General features: G+C 35.4%; 1 protein-coding gene across 1 annotated transcript in view; it reads right to left on the bottom strand.

Annotated features, from left to right (window-relative positions):
• Positions 1 to 22,622, bottom strand: part of LOC110039544 — a 98,689-nt gene that overhangs the window by 5,264 nt on the left and 70,803 nt on the right. The window contains exons 12-17 of the mRNA XM_020744647.1: positions 20,970 to 21,059; positions 20,764 to 20,863; positions 5,351 to 5,455; positions 5,186 to 5,258; positions 517 to 671; positions 324 to 441 (exon numbers count right to left, since the gene is read on the bottom strand). Coding sequence (XP_020600306.1) covers positions 324 to 441; positions 517 to 671; positions 5,186 to 5,258; positions 5,351 to 5,455; positions 20,764 to 20,863; positions 20,970 to 21,059 — 641 coding nt within the window. The remainder of the gene's footprint in view (positions 1 to 323; positions 442 to 516; positions 672 to 5,185; positions 5,259 to 5,350; positions 5,456 to 20,763; positions 20,864 to 20,969; positions 21,060 to 22,622) is intronic.

The following is a 22,622-nucleotide window of genomic DNA, read 5'->3' as shown; positions in this document are numbered from 1 at the left end:
TTGTGCCTAGGTTTACTCCTGGGGTTATAAATAGGCCTATTAGTAACCCCAGGAGGTATCCCTGAATTCTGTAAACTCTTTTCTGATTATTGAAAGGAACTCGCCGCTCTGCTCCCGAGGACGTAGGCATCTTTGTCGAACCTCGTTAAATCTCTGTGTTCTTCTGGATTTGTGTCGTTCTAGTTTTTCTTCGACCTTATTTTCTCAACAGTATGTAAATATGAAAGTTTAGGTGTCAGATATGTAAATATGTAAGAATTGTGTGTTACAAATGTAAATTTCCCATATATATATATATATATTATCATAACAAACAATGTAACCTGGCAAATGGAAGATAAGAGGAGAATTACAGGGAATACAGAAGAGAAAGATCCACAAACCTGAGCGAATAATTTGAAGGAGGTCGTGGTGGGCATTGGACTCATCCTTCAGCAGCCCCTGTTAATGGATAAATAAAGAGCTTGAAATCACACAGAATGAGTAGCATGAACAGAAGAGGAAGATGAGACAAACCTGGCCCAAACTTCTGATAATGAGCCGAGACAATCGTTCGAGGGTACTATGGCTAAATTCAGGATGATTTAAGAGATTCTTCTCTGATGTTAAGTCAAAAACCAGGGCACAAACGCTTGAAGTCATCATAATAGCAGATGGATCGTTGCTTTTCTCTATGAACATATTAGCACAGTGATAATTAAAAGCATAAGTCAGATGGGTGCAGGAAAGATGCCGACTTGATGTGAAAAGATAAAAGATGAAGAGATTATTGGTTAATTGATTGGCCGCCAAAAGAAACTAAATGATGATGTGGAAAGCATGACGACGGCGCAGAAATTTAAAAAAAAATGTCAACTAAAAAAGAGAAGTAGCTTCTCAAGCATTCACACGAGATATGAAAAATACCATTTCCTTTCACTTAAGTGGCAACGAATTAGTCCACGAGCAATTAAGAAAAAAAAGGCCACTATATTGAGACCATGGCAACATCAGGGGAATTTAATGCACTTTAAATTAGCAGTTGACAGCATATTGTATGGCCAAGCTCACAAAACAAATCAAAACATTAACAGAATCAGAGGTAGCTATACTATCCAAAAGGTGTCTAATGGTATCAGAAGCTTGATGCATTTTAAGTAAGAAATATTCTAAATTTAAATTCCAGATCATATGCACCTCAATTTTAATAAATTTATTGTGAAAATGAGCATCTCGACAAGATAAACATAATGGTACTGAAAGTGTGATTCAAATCGACTTAAATCAAACCCATATCTAGCAGTTGAAGTGCAATTTAAAATATTGGAATATTAATTGGAGAACCAAATAATCTCAAAATTTGACATGTTTATAATTAAGTCGAGCACTCGAACAGAGGAATCCAATGAGCCTAATATACTATAATTTTGAGATCCTTAAAAAAATTACAATAAAAATAACATTTGATAAAAGTAATCAACACAGACTGGTCCAATAGAGTTTTGGGAGGTTGGTCAAATTTACCAAAATGACTCCCACAAAAACTATAGGCCCCTAAATTGACAATTAAAGCATGACCCTTGAAGAGTAAGACCAACAATTTATAGCAATTGTCGATCACCACAAGCGGATGTCGTAGACAAACAACATTTGTAGTAGCCAACTATGGACGTTGTAGCCACCAAATAAGATCCTTGTAGCCAACTATGACTATTGCCAAGGCTGTAAAAAAAAAAAACTCATCGTTCGCAGCCTACTCTTATTCAGCTCGTTAAGTAACTCATATTCGATTCATTCCTTACGCAAGCGAGCTGAACACAAACAATTTTTTTAGCTCAATTTATAAACGGGCCAAACAAGAATAAATGTTTCTTCATGCGTGTTCGGTTCACTTTGACCCAAAATAACCCAAAATAATTAAATAATTAAATAATAATATTTATTTATATACTTTTTACATTAATTCTTTATACTTCATTTAAAAAAATTTGATATAAAAGATTGGTTTGGTAAAATGTAAAAAGTAAATTTTAGGTGTTAGATATATAAATACATAAGAATTTGATGGATGGTATGTATGTTAAGGCCCAAAGGGAACATAACACTCAAAATATACCTATTTACATAGTACACACCTAAACATTTATATTTACATATACAACACATCCGTTTTACTCCGTTGTCTATGCCGCTAAAAATCCCGGGCACCAAATTCTCCCTTTCTTCTACTTTGTGAAATGGCTCACTGCTCACCAAAAATTGCACTATCTTCATTGCTCTTAGTTGCTCCACCTGAACATGATTCATTCGCTCGAAGTTACAACAAAAAAAATTTGAGTACAAATTTTGTAAAAGTTTTAAACATTGTTGATTGCACTGAAAGTAGCCCAACAACAACAACAACAAGCCTTTTATCCCACAAAATAAACAAAAAACTAAATCAATTTTTTCTTTTAAATCAAATTTTTTTTAAATCCAAAGGCAAAGGAGTGGTGGCGACTGGGAGAAGTCTCCATCTGTTTCACTGAGGGATGGCTGGAGGAATCGAGCGCAAGGAGGGGGACGGAGCGGTGCCAGTATCGGAGCTTCTAAATTTCCTTGCAGTTAAAGGTTCAAGAGGAGGAATGAGCAGTGGGAGCCTTTCGCAGACTAGAAGAATGAGAGAGCTTATTGCATGATTTTTAACGACATAGATGACGACGGAGTAGAAGCGAGTGCGATATTTGGAAATTCAGGGTCCAATAAGTCACAAAACTAATAACAACATTTTTAGATATCCCATTTTATTTGTTTAGTCCTGCATCCTTAGTATAGCTTAGCTTATAACCTTGAAGGTGTTTAAATGTATAAAGGGAAATCCCTCATATGAGCTTTACATTCCGGTCCCGTGTGGGAGTTCTGGCCGTTAAGCTTAAATTTGAGTCGAATACAAAAAGATTGTTCACGAGTAATTTCAAACATGACAAAATTAAAAAATAATATTTTTTAAACGAGTCGAACACAAGTTGAGCTTGAGCGGCTTTTTTCTAGCCTTAACTATTGTAGCCACCAACTATAGTTGTTGTAGTCCCAACTATCCCTATAAAGTTGGATTTGTTGGGTTTTCAAGGTAGTATTGATTTCAACAAAATTTTGTAATCTCTTCTCTAATTCATGAGAATAGTGGACATATGTACTTTCAAATTTTTAATGGATTTTTCCACATAAATTCTAGTTATCTCTTACAATTATATACGTGTGTGTGTTGAAAAAATATATTGAGTTAAAGCTTAAGCTTCTTTTATCATAGAGAATTTTATCGCACGAAACAGTTTAGCGTCGTCTGTAGGAACCACAATCTCATCTTTTCTATGTCTCCTAAGCATAACACTCAAAACAATAGAGCCTCCCACTCCAACACCCACCATTCTAGGGAATGGTCTAGAAGTAAGGGACATTAGACAACTGCTTCTGTTTTCCTAATTAGACATTACCCTACTGAAAATGGTGTCTTTTCATTAACCTTGGAAGACTATGTGCGTAGAATGGCGGAAAATCAAAATGAGATCATTTATCTTTTACACAAGACTTGATAACCGACAATAGTGCTAATCGATGGAACTCACTTACAACAAGAACAGACATTTATTGAAAACGCCTAGGAAGAAAATGTTCGTTTAGGCTTTCTCCTCAACTTGGCCAGGAAGCTGACCTCCTGGATAATGCCAATTCACACACCAATCTCCCTCCTCAGCCTCTAAACCAGCAACATGAGCCCCAAATAGAAAATGGATACACACCACTCAACATAACACAAGTTAAAAATATTTTGATGGTCATTCAAGATGAACATATTACATGAACACCCCCATTAAGACCAAATTAAAAGAATAAAAAAACAATACTATCACTTCCATCAAAGTCCAGTCAAACCACTGAATCATGCCATTAACTTATTGAAGAAATTGAAAGGTGAATTCAACAGAAATATTTGGGCTAATTTATACAAAAAAAATCAAGTTTGTGTAGAAAACACCTCTACTAGGGGTCAAAAAACCCAAAAGCAACAAGTCGTTAAATTTATTTCCCGAGTATGACTGCAATCATATTTTCAAAGAATAGTACAGTTCATCTCGACTGATGTCCTAAACTTTAGAGACACAAAAAAACTGACACCTTAATCTAGGCTTAATTAATCCTAGAGGGATTTAATTCGACCTCTCCAGAGAGTTTACAATTATCGACTAGATACTTCAACCAAAAACCTAGGATAAGTAAAAAATCATTGGTGTAATACTCAACCTTGTTCACAGAGATTAATATCATTTATTCATGCTTCGATCAACAACCTAAGATATGTAAAAAAATTCTTAGTGGATTACACTCAACCTCATCCATACAGGTTAAGCCACGCACCGACCAACAACCCAAAATATGTTAAATTTTATGGTGGATTACACTCGAGGTACCTCATCCAAACAGGTTAACATCGTCGAATCATGCTATGACCAACAATATAAGAAAAGTAAACAAAAATCCTTAGTGGATTACATTATTCTTCGTCCACACATGTTAATATTTTCGAGCCATGGTTCTAAGAAAAACATGGGATATGTTAAAAAGTCTTGGTTGATTACACTCAACCTCATCCATAGGCATGCTTTGACAACCAACCTCGGATATGTAAAAATTTTTTGGTGGATTACTTTCGACTTCATCCCCACAGGTTAATATCATTAAACAACTCTCCAAAAAATAACCTTAGATAGGTCAAAATGAAGATTTTACCTCAAAAGAGATCTTTATTGACTCTGATCTATAGTTGCCATGCTAAAACGGTCTCAGCTAGCAGGCCAAATTTTAGTTTTGTAATATGATTTATCAGGGAATATATATTTGTTAAGTAAAAGAAAAAAAAATAAATGAAGCTGGTTTTAAAATTTTGCTATCAAATCCCTTTTTCTTTAGGGGGGAAAAAACTATATGAAGAACTTTCTCATATTGTACATAAAAAGTATATTAGTTTTTTTCCACATGATTATTGTATAAAGAGTCTGAAACCAACTTGATGCAAATGCATTATTGTACAGATTGATGAAGAAAAATAATTCTCATAAATAATTTACGCCAGAAAGCAAGAAAGAATGGAATTCTTTATCAAGCCTAAATCCTTATCATGTACATATAGCAAAGACATTTGAATAATCTAAAGGGCAAAAAATCATACCTGCCCAGGAACATAGACCTTGCAAAAGTATGAGAAATTGAAATCCGTCTATTTGACTTCCAAGTTCTTTTCTCTTAACCAAAATTATAAGTAATAATTAGTCAAAATCTGAGCCATACAAAATTTCAGATGCAAATATAAAAGATAAATAGATTCTGAAGTTACTCTTAATAGCAGGTTCAAAATGATATCGCACGCCAAGTATATAGTGCCAATATCCTCAACGAAATCTCCATTTCTTCCAAGCAATTTTACAAGGCATTCCACGACCTGTCATAACAATTGGTGAGAAAACAAATTATGCTTTGGAAACCTTACATGTTAAGAAACACTGATATTCAGGCAATCTGCAAGAGAAAATTAAAGTATACATAAGAAAAATCACACTGAATCTTGTCAATATGTTTTTTCCCGAGGACCATCCATAAATGGAAACGAGGTTCATTTATTCAACTAATTAAAATTAACAACTTTTGTAATCAAGCCCATGACAATCAAATATTAAAATTATGTCTGAGAGATTGATTTCACAATAGAAAAATCTGAATGCGCACAGACCAGTTAGAAGTATGAAAAATATATATTAATCCTGACAATCAATAAACATTTAGAGGCTTCCACCGGCGCGGGAGGTGATCACACAGAATCATCAAGAAAAGTCTCTCACACGTTTGCATCCACAAAGAAATTTCTATTACTGGAAAATTACCATACAAGTTAAACCCACATTATATTAGATCATTTCCTTACAATCACATCCAAAGTGTTCTGTTTTATTATATCAAGCACAGCCATTTTTACAGTTGAGACCTGCAACCCTAAGGTGGTGTTTGGCTACAAGTTAAATTTACGTTAAATATGATTTATCAAATCTGATAAATCTGGATTCACCAAATCTAGTCACAAACAAAGGAGCTCGTAAGCGACGATGGAATAAATCCGCCTCATGATTGGATTTACTAAATCCAGATTTACATTGTAAAATATGAAAAAAATTGATTTGATTAAGCATTGGATATATATTTTCATTTTTTTGATGTTTAGCGGGATTTAAGTTAAATCCGTGGATAAATCTTATTAACAGGATGGTACCAAACACCACCTTAGTTCTCCAATCTTGAATAGTAACTGCTTGCTCCCAAATCCATGACAAATGGAGCATACATAACGACAATTCAACTCACATGTATGGTTACAACACCAACCTCACCCAACACATATAGAACCAAGAAAATGGTTAAAAGGTTTTTAAGGAAGATTTACATGTGTATCACTCAACTCTTATGTTATCACATATCTAACACCTAAACTTCAATTTTTAAATGTATTACACTTTACCTATACATGAAAAGGTGTATTTCACATTTTGAAAGTTGAAAAGGTGGTACTTTTGTGTGATGTAAAAGATTTGTGTGGTATAAATGTAAAAAAGCAAAGTTCAGGCGTTAGATATATAAATATATAAGAATTGGGTGGTATCTATATAAATGTGATATTATTCTAGGGCTCCTAAATGGTGTTTAGGAAGCGGGTTTTGTAGGGAGGTAGTTGTAGCACGGTATGAGAAGGAATACAGAGGCGGTTGACGGCATTTGGAAACGAGTAGGGGTTAAAATCTGCTGTTGGACAGCCGGTTAGTGGGGCTCAGTTGTTGTGTGAATTGAAAACAACGACCGAACTAAGAGTGACTAAGTCTGGGCCGAGAAAGCTACATCCACACAACTTGCAATAGAAAGAGGATACAACACTCCAAGCAGAAAATCAAAGATTAAACTCTCAAAATACATAAACCAAACTAACTCCTCAAACAACAAAATAAAAATATATAAGAGTTCAATAATTTAAGTCGAAATAGATAAATAGGAAAGAAATTTAAAAAGAAAAAAAAATGTTGAAATAGGGAGTATCGGGCATTTGTCAATCCCATGATCTCAGGAGCTCCATAATAGTGGGATATTGGGAGCTGGCCTGCGAAACTCCCACGTCAGTAACAAAATTGTGTCCCATGTCACTCTCCTTGGTTAGGGGAGGCTTCGCCTTCTTTGTTGGATGTTTCTGGAATCAATCTACTGCCAACATAATAAAGTCATCGTATTGAAATAGTAGAGGCAGTCCCACTATAAAATCTATGCATACGCTATTCTATGCAACTCTAAATCAGATAAGTTATTCCAAAATATTACTTGATAGAATAAATAACAATCATTCTTTAGCAAAATCAAAGCTAGAGTTGCACCTAGGCTAGTACTCTCATGAATAAAGCCTCTAACTACCAAGTGTGTAATGCATTTTTGCAACTTCACGTACTTGGCTGGTCGCATCCCATAGGAGAGTGGGTTTGACAAAACAAATATATAATAAAGTCTTTGATATTATGAATCTCTATCGGTGATAGCTACCCCAAAAGTATACAATCACAGGATATTTGAAAATTCCCTCAGTAGGGTTGCCCCACTTTTAGTATCGACTCCTTGAGCTCATTATCTTCTAGGATAACCAATGTTAATCCTGCTAGAGTCTCTCTCATAGGCTCAACTTGAATCATTAGCATGTCTCCCTCATCGAATACAAGCTGATACTTTTCATTGATGTCTTCATTCTTTCCTGTATCACTCTCTACTTCTTCAATTGCTCCTTGCTCAATAAAAGATATAGTTCTACAATTTGGGCAATCTGATGCAATATGCTCAAAACCGTGATACTTGAAAAACTTCAAACTGACACAGATTTGGGTGCGCTGGTGGTTTCTACTTTTCATTCACTCATGACTGGTTTCACCCGTGACAAGGTCAACTTGGATGCTCCGATGGGCTTAAACTTGCTACCCGATCCTGTGGTTGAACTCTATCTGTAAGGGGTGGTAGTCATCTGGTAATATTGTTACTCCTTCAAAGCGAGGGCTTGTAAGTCGAGTAGGGACAAAAACAGTTTCACTTAATCTGATGCAATATGCTCAAAACCGTGATACTTGAAACACTTCTAGCTGACACAGATTTGGGTGCGCTGGTGGTTTCTACTTTTCATTCACTCATGACTGGTTTCACCCGTGACAAGGTCAACTTGGATGCTCCGATGGGCTTAAACTTGCTACCCGATCCTGTGGTTGAACTCTATCTGTAAGGGGTGGTAGTCATTTGGTAATATTGTTACTCCTTCAAAGCGAGGGCTTGTAAGTCGAGTAGGGACAAAAACGGTTCTAACTGCACCACATTACTAATTGATGACCTCAGTCATCGAAGATACCTCGCTATTGTGTGCCCCTCTAATTTTATCAACTAACATTTCAACATGAATTAATCAAATTCAACTATACTCATCCACAAAAGAATCTCTCTAACAAAAAAAATTTTCATACGAAGTGCGGACACAGCTATGCGCGGACTCAAGTAATATGCCGCCACGTATGCTGCACCGGGCCCATCTTATAAACACCATGCGGTAAACCGCTCTAATAACTACCGCAGTTTCACTTCAATAATCCCTACAAAACTACTCCAATAAGTCCTCACTAACGCCGCAATAACCCCTCAATAATCCCGCGAGGTGAACTGTTCCAATAACCTCAGTGGTTCCACTTCAATAACCCCCGCAGACCAACTACAACAAGTCCCCAATAAAGTCGCAATAACCCTCAATAACACTTAATATTTAATAAAATGATAAAAAAAAAATATAATATTACCCTCTTGTTTCTCTAATGGAATCAGACACCAGTCACATTATACTTGAGAAGTCCAAGACATCATTACTTACATATGAATTTTATGTTATTTTCTCCATTTAGCAAATCTCTTAGCCATCACTTACCTGATACAAACCACATCATCATCATCATCATCTAACCTACTCCATTTAATAAATTTCTTAGCCATCAATTCCCTGATACAAATCACATCTTCGTCATCATCCAATTCTAAATGTTAGGTTTCAAAGTTATTAGGGGGTTATTAAAGCTAGTTTACGGGGTTACTGGGGGGTTATTGCAGTGGTTCATTGCGTGGTGTTATTGGGGGTTTATTGTGGCGTTACCGAAGCGGTTATTAGAATTATTCTGTGGGGGTTAATGAAGCAGGACCACGACGTTATTGGATTGGTTCTTCGCGCAGTGTTATTGAAGGGTTATTACGACGTTATTGGGGACTTATTGGAGTTGTTCTGCGGAGATTATTGAAATGGGACTGCAGAGGCACATCGCAATGTTTATAAGGTGGGCCCGGTGTAGCACACGTAACAAAATATTACTTGAGCCTGCATGCAATGTTGCGTCCGCACTCCGTATGGAAAAATTGTTACTCTCTAGAATAGGTGGTGGGAGTTTTATGAATAAATCATGTCGTTGATGCAGGGAAAGGTAATTATGTTGTATTTCTCTTTTCATCGTTTTACTCTTCCCTCATCACTATCGAATATATTTTAGGTTCCCCATTAGAAAGAAGCATCCTTCATAAGCTTGATAACTACCAATTTAACTCTTTTTTCTAGGGGAACATCTTTGTACTAAAAAATTTGTTCTACTAATAAAAGTCATTCGATAAACTTGTTCGAGTCCATGTGACCATCAAAATCCAATAAATTCACATTTACTCCAAAATCTTGGCTGCTCTGATATTCTATACCAAATCTTCAAGATAGTGATTTTTCATCACAAGAAACTTCCTGATGAAAAGGATTGACTTTCTCCAATTGATTTGACGAGTCACTATCGTGGTTATGAGTACCCTCATCAGATTGTCTCCTCTCAAAAGCATCAAGCCTCTATTTTGGTTGGAGAATTTCGCCCGTCATGTCCTCCATAATGAGCTCGTGAACAACTTGTTGCGAGCTAATTTTTGGTAACATATCTCGTTTTTCGAATAGAAACTTTGATGAAAAAGAAAGATAAGGTTTAGGGTTAGATCCAGGGCTAAGTGGATGATGTAATTTTTTTTATTTTTGGTTGTGTTAGGTTAGGTTGCATGGATTCTTAGTTTAAGTATGGGAAGGATAAATCTCTAAAAACTTAGGATTTGTCAGGCTCTAATAGAAGATGACACTGTTCTGGGGCTCCTAGAATACATTTAGGAAGCGAGCTTTGCAGAGAGGCGGTAGAATGGTACAATAATAGGGGCGGTCGACGACATTTGGAACAGGGTAGGGCTTGTAATCTGTTGTTGGACAATAGATTGGGGGGGTTTGGCAGTTGCTTAAACTGAAAATAGTTGTCGAATGGTGAACAACAAAATACTAGTGAGGAGGATTCACAAACTGCTCTTGAGCAAGCTACAAAGACACTAATTGCAATAGGAAGAGAATACAACACTCCAGATAGCATAAAACTGAGAACTAATTCTCTAAACACAATAACAATAGCAAAAATCTTTCTAAACCAAAAAATAACAAAATATAAACACCTCCAGGATTATCCTAAAAGATAATGAGCCCAATGTCACATTACCAAAAAGGGGCAAACCTTGTTGAGGGAGTTACTAGATGTCTTGACTAACAATTTACCTACAGGGTGACTACCACTTATAGAGATTAAACATACCATAGATTTCATTACAATTTACGAAAAAGCAGGCGAAAAGCGCCCGCCCGCCCTCCCAAACTACACATAAAGTGTTTTTCAAATTGAAAAGCATGTGAAACGCCCTCCCAAATGCACCCTTAAATTTTAAATAACTAAAAGCTTACAACTTTCAAAATTTTCAATCATTTAAAACTCACTTAAAATTTTCATTCAAATTTTCAAATCATTTAACTTTACATTTTCTAAGCCACTTAAGCTTACAACTTTTGCAAGTTTCATGATTTTCAAGGCAAAACTTCCGAAAGTTGACAATTTTCAAGCAAATTTTAACTTACAATTTTCATGCCCTCATGTAATTTCCATACAATTCACATGCTTAGTAAGTAAATATGTAAAAGTATATATTTCATATAATTTTTAATATGTTTATATGTTTGGCAAATAAATGTGCTAGTTTACATTAAAAAAATTCAATTGATATGCTTAACGCATAAACATGCAAATCTAAATGATCAGATATGCTCATATTATTTCATGTAAATGCTTATATATTTGCATATTTAACACTTAATACATACTATATAATTTGTTTACATGCTTTATACTTTCATATTTCTATTAAAAAAATATAAATATACATATAAATATTTTTGTATGATAAACATATTTTTAAAAAATGTTGTGTAAAAATTTTAACTTTAAATTATATAAAAAATGTTGTGAAAAAATTAAATTTTAAATATTTTGTGGATGTTAGCCGAATATTTTAACTATTAAATATTAAGCACGAAAATAAATAAAAATTTGTGTTAAATATATGCATATATAATTGCTAATTGACGTATATGAGCCCTTTTAACATGACAAGTATTTAAAATGTGAACTTCAATAACAAAACTTCAACATAGAATAGTAAACCAATATTAGATATAAAATATAGGGTGGAATATCAAATAGAAAACATCAAACATAGATTACAAAACCAATAAAACTTAAAATATTTAATTAATCTATTTACCAAAAAATTAGGAAGCTTAACCAAATAAAAATTAAAATATGAAAACCTAAGAAAACAAATTAAAATTCACTAATTTAAATAATCGAAACCACAAATAGGCATATCAACTTTAAAGCCTAAGTTAGTTAACATAGAAATAAAATCAACTTCCATACACGCTCCTAGAATAGTCTAGTCTAGTAGCATAGATTAGATTACTATGTACCCTTAGTTAGCTACTAAGGACAGATATATAAAACCCCAAGCTTGTAAAACCCTTGGACTATATAGGTTCCCTAATATGAAGAAACCCAAGCTTACTCATGAAGACACCCCTAACCACCTAGTGATCAAGTAGGATTACACTCGCCATTGCTACGACAATAGCGAAAACCTCTAACTATCTGGCCGGTTAAAGATCTAAAACTATAGATGAACTCGGGATGATGAAAAGCCGTGGGTTTCTTGACTGGAGATGTTATACCCAAATTTTAGGTTAGCCCACATGAATTTAGTCTCCTTATACATCTAAGATTTGTCTTAGGGATATGACTTTAACTGTAATAATCCATTTTAAGAAATCGAAAAAAAATTTTGACGATCTAAAGTGTACCCCAAAGTTCAGATTCCTCCGATTTCAACCAAGTTATTTTTATAAAATTCTACAAGGCAAAACGATCAATTCCATATATAATACTATATAGAAATTATGAACGGTTTCAAAGATATAAAAATTGAAAGTTCTATGTATAATTAATTTAATTAAACCTAATTATTTCCTAAACTCCTGTACCCTTACTGTTCCCCACCAACCTCTAGCGCCATTTATTCACCGGTTCACTGAAATGGGAGCTTCCAGAGCCTCCGAATTCTCCTCCCATCTCCCAATTCCTTTCCCCTCTCCCTCACGGCAGCGACTCGGTTCCGCTCGACGGAGGAATTCGACGGGCACAATGTGGGTGAGCAGCAGTCCGGGAGCTGCAGTTCATGGTAGGGAGCTTGAGCGAGAAATATGTTCATGCACACCCCTCTTTCATGCTAATTTTGGCATCCCCTTCCTCCCCCACCTCATTCCTCTCAGTCGTAGGAGCCCGTGACTCCAGGCATAGTGCTAAAGTCGAGATGCTGCGCAGACACAAGACAACGAGCAATGAGCAGCTAAGTTTCTGGGTTCCAGGGTGAAATCAATGAGTATGAAACATTATTTCACGATATTTGAGACATTTGTTTTCTTCCTCTTGTTTCCATTTTGACGTATGCAACGAATTGTGTATCTTTTTTCGTTTTTGAAAGCTGTCGGAAACGCCAAACTTGCGTCAGAAGTGTCACAAGTGGTTTGTAAGTTTCTGTAGGGGATTTAGAATGAAATTAGAGAAAGGAAAAGGAGATTTGAAGTGTTAAAAAGAAGAGGAAAGAATTTTTGGTAGCTTTAGAAAGACAACATTGTAGCGAGAAGCCTAATTGAGGTAAGAAAGTTATATTTGGGTTGAATTACTTCGACCTGAAAATTTATAAAATCTTAAGATATTTACAGATTTCAGGTTGTTTAACTGAGGTAATTTGTTCCAGGCAAGTGTGAAAAGCAATTCATAGGATGGCCCAGTAAAAATTCAGGTAAATTTATTCTAAGCAAAGAATAATTTGTTTAACAAAAATTGTTTAAATCTTAAAGTTTAATATTATATTTTATAGGTTATTAAATTCAACATAAATCGCAACGCCGACTAGTTATAAAGATTAAGTTTTTAGCGTGACTACCGAGATTAATAATTACATTTTTAAATTTTAGTAATTTTTTTTATTTTAAAATGTATGTTTGACTCCATCGATGTTTAAGTTTAGTTAGATCATTCATATTGTTAGTCGACATAGCTATGCATAAAAGATATGTATGATATACATTATCTAGAACATAGGCATGATATGATAAATACGCATGATAAGTACAATAACAAATGATATACATGATGTAAGTAAGAGATATAAACGATAAAAGAGATATATATGATATGAAAGTTATGCATGATAAATAGTTGCACAACATAACAAATATGAACGTTAGTAGATGCATGAAGATGCTTTAGAATAAAGAAAGAAATAATTTAAAATTTGACAGTTTGCATGTGCATGCTTAGTAGAGGAGTTCACTTGTTAATGGTAGACAGAGGACGTCAGTGTACCCACAAACATATAGTTATTCTACTTCTTTAAACAATTGTGATATTTAAATCACGAATTGCTATACCGTCGAAAAAATATCGACCAGGGACAAGCATACCAGAGCTTATCTCCTCAGAAAATTGTGTTGTTTACATTACTAATCGCTGTGCCGGTGGGATAATATCGATCATGAGTAGGTAAGGGTTTTTCCACCCCAGATAATTATGATGTGTTATTGTTAATCGTTGTGTCGACGTGAGGCGACAATACAATATCGGTCAATGGTGTGTAATATTTTTTTGACGTTGATCCCTGAAGAGCAGAAACGTATGTAAAGAATATAAAGTAAAAGTAAAGTTCAGATAAATGCATATAGAAGATTGGTATATATTCATTTAGAAAAATGTCATCGATACATGCATTAACATATATATGATTTCTTATAAAAATATAAAAACTTAGCATATTCAAATATTTCTTATAGATACATGAAAGACCAGCATGCATCTTGGATTAATGGAGTTTAGAAGTATGATTGCTCTTGGATTATCTATATTAGATAACTCATTATGTTGCTTTAATATTATTTTAGGTTTAAAGCATTTGAATAAGATAAACAGAAAATGATCAAATGTGTATAGAAGATGGAAACAACAAACGGAAAGGTAAAAATTTAGACTTGTTAATTTTAATTGCTTTCTTTAGTTGTCTTTCATGTATTATTTAAATAATAATTTGAAGTGATAGAATTAGAATAGCAAATAATTTATTTTAACCGTCTAACCGTCTGTTCTCGTCTTGGTGACTTCCATCAAGAAATCAACTAATCTTGTCTATCTAATCAAGAAATCATTACAACCAAGCTTGTCCCCTCAATATAGAAACTAAATTTGATCCAAACCTCCTAGATACAACAAATTCTTTCCAATCCCCTTTAAATCAATTGTCTCAAATCCTATCAATTATATCCAATCCAACTCTTTCAAACTTTATCCTAATTAATCAAATCTAACTCTCTTCAACTACCATCCAATTTTCATCGCCAGAGTACACCCCTCTCTAGGTCATCAATACCTTTCATGGGGCTTTCCACGACATCGTCATAAGTCCTAACTCTCAAATTTTATAACCAAATCATTCCAAATCCCGAATCTATCCATTTAAAACCCTTAAAATATCAATCTTGAAACACCAACCTTGAAATCCTAAATACTACAGGCCAATACTTTAATTGAGAATTTTCTCAAAAGTTTACAACTCCTGAGATATAATTAACTATGAGGGTTTGCCCCTGTAAGGATAACAGACCACAAAATAAAATAAATCATATCTTATAAATGTACAATAGGAGAAAAATTTTTGGTTAATATAGACCTATAGATCTTAAAGATTTTCATCATTCAAATAATTCTATCCATTTCAAGGCAATATTTTTTGCCTCTCGGGATGATATATTAGTCTTTAAATGGCGTATTGATATGCATGTCAAATAAACCAACAATATTGAGTAACATGCATCCACTACCAAATCACAGAAGCATAAAGAACGTATTTCCTTAACAAATTTGAAGAAAACAAACAAAAATTCCATTCAAATTTAAAGGAAGTGTTTGCACAAACGAAATAAAATCAAACCAGGAATGAATCTCATTTTCCTCCAATTCAAATCTTCTTCTTACAATGAAACCCCACTTTCATTCGCTTCCACACACAAGTGAAAAATAACACTTTTAGATAGGATAAATACTGACACACACACTCCCCAAACCCCTCCAATCTCTAAATTAGTGAATAACTAAGAAAAATGTTGGCAGCATCCTCTTCTCCTTCGAGCGCATGGAATACAAGCCTTCCATCGTCTAAACCATCTCAGAACCATGAAAAACTGCCAAATAGCGTGACTGGGCACTGGGGTGCCAGGCACTCATGCCAGATTTTTGAGTGCTCTATCTTCTCATGCCTGGGGAAGGAGCCTTGATGCCAAGAACTAGGTTGGGGTGCCTAGGGCTAGAGCTATCAAAATGGTTCGTTGTTCACGAACAACTCGTGTTTCACTCATTAAAAAACTTGTGTTGGATTCATTTGTTAATTTAACGAGTCGAATACGAACACATTTTTTGTGCACAATATGTAAACAAGCCGAACACGACAAAGATTTGTCGTTCGTGTTCGGCTCATTTTAGCTCGAATTACTACTCATCAATTATATATATATATATATATTGAAAAGACAAAATTCATTGATATAAAAGAGAGGATACAAAGGATTTAGAGAGTGGGTACATAGAGCCCACTCATAGGGATTACAACTACACGTATTCCCAAAAAATATAACAAAAAGAAAACAACTCATAATCATGGTGGGTGTAGTCAGTGAATATACCACTTCCCCTTCCCCTGGATCTAGGAGAAAGTTCAGCAACATACTGAGATGTGGGCTTTCGTCTGAAACTATGATACAATCATCCTGAGAACTACTGAGATCTAGAATTCTTTTTTTATTCTTCCTAGATTTGTAAACCTGTCAATCATCTACCAGCGGTAGTCCCGTCTGAACAATAGGTGGATCTTTGACGGAGATAAATTGCGGATCTAACTCAGCCTGCAACATACATTGATCCTGACACTCCTCCAGAACTTGAGTACCCTCTTCTCTTGAAATAGGTGGTTCCAAGACACTTTGGCTAGCATCTGCTATAACAAAATTCATAGTATTTGTTTTATAATCGGAGGAAGGGCTGCCTCAACAACAGTAGGCGGAAGCTACTGATCTGGTTGGTGAGGAGCCTTATGAGTCAAAATCTCATTCAACATTTCTGGAAGATTAACAGTGTCAGCTATATTATCATCCACATGGATGATGTTGTTAGGACCTACCGATCTCAATTGTGGGTGAAGCCTGAAGCATTTGACAGAGGTGTGCCCAAATAATTTACAGTGATTGCAGTAGTAGGGTATTTGTTCTGCAACAATTGTCTGTCAATACCCCTTGTGAGCAGTACCAAGCCATATTTCATCCACATCAGGGAGGATGATATCCCTTTCAACATGAATTCTTGCAACCGAATGTCTGGTTAGATTGAAGGTGGGTGTATCCAAATTCATCGGTCTCCCTAGTGCAGTTCCCATAGAATAGAAGACTTGGTGATTGAAGTAGTGCAACTTTAGGCCAGGAAGTTTAAACCAGATTGAAAATATAGGTGGTTCTTGGCTAGGGTCGAATTCAGGAGACCACTTAAGTAGTTTTATATATTTTTCATCTATTGTCAAAAAATTTTTGAAAAATATTTTGGCATAGTCTTCCACTTTAGATAATTGTATCATCATGTGTCTCCCATCAAAGAGGTCAACCTTCTAAAAATCTCAATAATTTGAGATCTTCAAAAGCCTTTCCAACAATATCCATTTTAGGATGTCCCGATTGAAACTTCTCAATGAGGGTGAATTTGAACTTGTTAACCAGGTTGGAAACTTCAAAATCAGAGAAGAATAGGGCCGGTTCGCAACTCTTCCTACACGTCTTCTTGAGAAGGTTGTAGTCCTCCTGGCCTTCGAATGATTCATGACAAACCTGAGGAAAAACCTGATCTGATCACATAGAGACAACCAAATTCATGGTAAACCTGAGGAAAAACCTGATCTGATCCCATAGAGACAACCATTCAGCAAAAGAAGACTTGCCAATGTTTAAAACAGAAGCAGCGGTGGTTGAGAAAGAGCAGTAGCCATGGAACAGGGAGTTGAACAACGACAAGCTACAAGCTACAGGGATTGAGTTTGGACTGCGAGCAGCTCACGTACGGGCAGGGAGGACGGACGCGAGTGCAACAGGAGAAGGAGAGAGCCTCAAGAGACGACGCACGAAATTCAGTCGACGTAGCAAAAAACAAAGGAAGGGCGGTGGCGCACGACAAAACAAGCGACATGCGAGAAGCTAGAGAAAACCAGACGAATTCGAGGCGACAAACAACCGACGTCACACGACGCAACGGACAAAGGAAAAGTGAAATCAACGGAGAAGATGCCAGGGTTCGCCATGAGGCGAAACCCTAGCAGAGCGAAACAAACGAGATCAAGCATATATATATAAGTTTACAAAGATTTATAATCAATTAAAATTATTAATTAAAAAAATAGAATAAAAATATGTTAAATTATATTTAAATAATTTTTTAATATAAACAAAAGGTTTTAAATATTGTCCCAACCCTTAATATCCTACGGCTACATGATTAGGGTTGTCAAAACAACAATTTGTTCTCAAACAACTCCTATTTGGCTAATCAGTGATCTCTTTTTGTGTTTGAAATATAAACAAACCGAACACGAACAATGATATTTTTTAACTAGATGAACACGAGTGAACCTGGGTTCACTCCTGTTTGGCTCATTTCCGCCCCAACCTGGGCCCGAGCATCAAGCGCTTAGGCACCCAAAACTGAGGCAGGGGCGTTTGCGTTTAGGGCTCTAACTTCAAGCGCCTAGGCACCTGGACTGGCGCAGAGGTGCTGGTCTAAGGCTTAGACATTCCATTATAGCTTCTTGCTCTCCATGTTAGCTTATCACTTGTATTAACACGGGGCTATGGGGCCCAGTCCTCAAGGGGAGGTTGTTGCCCATGCTTCCCATTCCTTTCCTTTCCCTCCTTCCTCTTCCCTCCCTTTCCTTTCCTTTCCTTTCCCTCCCTTTCCTCTCCTTTCCTCCATTTCATTTCTTTCCTTCCTAGCACTTTCCTATTTTAAATTATTTCCTAAAATCTAAAATTCTAATTATATTTTATTCTCATTTCTTATTTTAAATCATTTCCTAAAAATATGAAATCCTGATTATATTTTATTCTCTTTTATTTTAAATCTTTTCCTAAAATCTGAAAACCTGACTATATTTTATTCTCCATTTTTATTTTCAACACTTAAAATAAGTCTTGCCTCTTTATAAATAGGGGATGATGTGCTTAGAGTGAGGGATGTTGTTTTGATATTTGAATACAGTTTTATCATAAAGCTTTTCCCTTCGGAGCTGTATCCGAGGGATTAGGTGGTGCTCCAGTTGTATCTATCTCCCGAGGAGGTGATTATCCTTCCTCTACCCTTCTCCATGCTTCCCGCGATGCTCCCCACCGCTTTATCGTGTTGTCTTCGTCCAGAACAACAAGAGATTGCTATAGTACAGTAGTTTTAAGCCTCCAACCTTACCACCACCGCCCAAAATCACAAAGATCTACTGTTTTCTGTAGTTACAACCGCCCCATCGCCTTATCTTCCCTCGGCCTCGCTGACCTCACTGTCCCAGCTCTCAACCTTCGTAGCCGCAGCGCGTAACGCCTTCGCTTTGTTGTTTTCCCGTTGTCCAACAACTCTAAACCGCAACCTGCTGTTGTTTGGATTGTCGCCCCATGCTATCTTGTTGTTCCAGCGGCTGCCCATCCCTTCTGCCACCTCTCTACAACTGCAACCCTCTTTCCTCAGCCATCAACAGCCGTTCAGCAACCTCCATCCTTGTTGTCCCCCACGGTCGTCTTTTTATCGTTTATGTTGTCATGTTTGTTTGTTGTCTATTTCCTATTTTTCTCGTATCGTGTTTGTAATATGTTTGGAATTCAAAAATAATATTTATGTTTCCGATGTGGTTTGGGTTACCTCTGATATCATCTATATTGCATAAAACAATAAAATACCCACATAAAACAAAAAAATAACACAAGTAAAGATGAAAATGACATAAAAAAAAATCACAGAAATTTGATACTCATAAAATACTTGCTTAAATGCAGTTGCAGCTCTGATTGGATGTGAGCATTGAGTTTATAGTGGGACTACCACCACAACAAGATGATGACTTTATTAGGTTGGCCATGGATCGATTCAAAAAGCCTCTGGCAAAGAAAGCAAAACCCCTCCTAATCGGGGGGAGTGACGCAGGACACAATCCAGTTACGAACATATAGGAGTTTTGAAGGACAATTCTGATGATGATGTGGTTATAGAGCTCCCGCGATTGCGGGATTGGCAGCAGCCCAATACTTCCTATTTTAACATTTTTCCCCTTTTTGAATTCTTTTTTATTTCTCTATTTATAATTAATTTATTTCTATTATGGAACTGTAATTTATTTGTTCTTTATTTTTTTTATGAAAATTGCGTATGGAACTGTAATTTATTTGTTCTTTATTTTTTTTGATGAGCTAGTTTGGTTTTATGAAAATTGCAAGTTTAATCTCTAAATTTCCGCTCTCCGAAGCGATGTATCCTCTTCCAATTGCAATTGGTGTGTCTGTAGTTTGCTTAGAACCAGGTGATGCATCCTCCTTGCCGCCTGTACCTTGCTATTTTTGCTGTTTGCTTTCTGCAACTTCGTTAACATCTTTTGGTTACATTTTCACTTTCCTCATCCTACAACTTCGTTAACATCTTTTGGTGTTTACTCACACTATCTAGGAACCCTAGAATGGTATCCAAATGCCCAAAGTTTTTACTAAATTTCATAAAAGTAGCCATAAACCCTGATATCCTTAGGAATAAGATAAATCTATCTCGACAGTACAATGGTCAGCAGATATTGTAATCCTTTGAACGAGTCACAAGGATGCCAATCATGTGAAGCAAATGCTCCATAGTGCAGAAACAGTTTCGCCAATAAATAAATATTTTTAGAATAATAAACAAAACTAGTAAACAAAAAAGCAATAATAAGATGGAGCAAACACGTAGTAAGCTAATAAAGGGAGACTGATATATCCTATAATAATCAATTAATTTCATTTATTTCTATTTACTTCTGCAAGGCGGTGATCTTCCTCTATAGATATATATTAAAACTATATTAAGCCCCAGTTCATAATCTGTTGTAAGAAGACAGAAACATGAGAGAAAACCAATCATTTGCAGAAATTTATAACATAAACAAACCCACAGTTTTATGCCCTCCAAATGAAGCCAGCGCCTTGCATCCATCAGTCTCCATAGTTGTTTGGCACAGCATTGGAAGCAGGAAGCATACAGAATAGAAAGGACTGCCATTGATAGTAAGGTCAAAAAAATTATATAATCTACATTAAATGTATAATTATATGTAATAGATGTAGCTGATTAAAAAACATATGACGAGCTTTTCAGAACCTTGGTTCATCTTCACCTTCCACAGAAAGTAAATACTGCAGAAGGTCTTGCGTCTTCTCCTTGCATGCAAAGGGTGCCTCAGCAAGATAACTGGCATGAACATGATCAATTAGTTCAAAGGATAAAAATAGATAGGATTTAGGAAAAAACCTGTTATGGATAAAATTAATGCGTCCTTTAATGAGAAAACATGACCAAAATAAGGGATATAAAAAGTGAATAAGTACTACAGCATGAATATTTAAAAAAAAATGCTAACAACAAACAGCACAAAACAGAAAAATTTAAGGCTCTAATTTGTCCCAGATGTAGTAATAGAAAAAGAGAGTCCTACCAAAACTATAGCACATAAAAAAAGGGTGTTTATCAAAGCTTTCCACACTTACTATCCAATTATAGTTCTTAGAAGCCATTATAAAGTGCATATATTAACAACGGTTTTTAAAAGAAACAACTGGGTCAAAGAAAGCATATAGATTATAATAACTCAAAACTAGCCGTGATTGGACTTGAGGGAAATAACTTGCTTCAGTGCTAAAAGCCTGAAACAATAACTAGAGAGAAATTCGCCGCTCACCTAGAAAAAAGAATGATGTTAAATGCGGAGTCATTGCCGGGTCCCATGCATCAAATGCGAAAAGTGGAGAATTGTGATAGATAGTCGATAACCAACGTAATTTTTTTATCAAAAAAATCATGACATGAATCATTTAAATCATTGTAAATGTTAAAACTAGAAGCGACACACTGTATGGCCTGAATACAATTAAAAGTGTGCAGGGGCCGCTACACTTACATTCGGGTGTAGTGTCAAATAAACAAGAGTTCTCGCATCATAGACAGATGCGAGCAAAAAAGTTAGTACATGAAACTTATAAAATTTTGAAATATTGGCATTTTCACTTATAAATTAATGGAATTAGTAGACATAAAAAGATAAAAATCTTATGCATTCAAGAAACTAAATTGGTTGAAAAAAATGCTAAAAAAATTGATAGGCTTAGGTTTTTAACTTTGGTATTTATGTAGAAGTCACAATAGAAATGGTGTAGGTGTAATTATATATAAGATTTTGAAAGATGATATAATAAAAGTTAATAGAATTTGGAGATAAAATTATAGCCCTCAAATTTGTCGTTGATATTAATATTTTTCATGTTATAAGTACTTATGCTTCTCAAGTAGGTTTAGGGTATGTTTGGCGCAGCTGTTGATTATTTATAATCTGCTGATAAACAGATTATTCTGATAATCTGATAATCTGCAGATTATCAGAATAATCTGTCTTGTTGTTTGGGGCAGCTTATTCAAGATAGCTTATTGGTGGTTAAATCACATTCATGCCCCTTTGTGATAAAACTGTTTGGAGCAACTTATTCAGAATAGCTTATTGATAGTACTGGAGCATATGCAGAAACATGAAATCATCACAGATCATAACTAAAAGATGTCATATATTTCTCACACCCTCATGAGTACCAAGAGAACTAAAAAAAGTACAAATACGAGTACAACTACAATAAAAAATATTAAAATGTTTAATTTCAGACTCTAGCTACGTCTGGCCTCATCTGTACTGTCAAACTGAGAAAACACCGGATTCCCATTACTGTTGGTCGTGTCATATGAGGGACTGTCAGCCCACCGGAAGAA

This window comes from Phalaenopsis equestris, unplaced genomic scaffold, assembly GCF_001263595.1.
Source record: "Phalaenopsis equestris unplaced genomic scaffold, ASM126359v1 Scaffold000002, whole genome shotgun sequence".
NCBI classification, from domain to species: Eukaryota; Viridiplantae; Streptophyta; class Magnoliopsida; order Asparagales; family Orchidaceae; genus Phalaenopsis; species Phalaenopsis equestris.
Note: the sequence above shows the minus strand (reverse complement) of the source record. Positions and strands in the feature narration are given on the sequence as shown.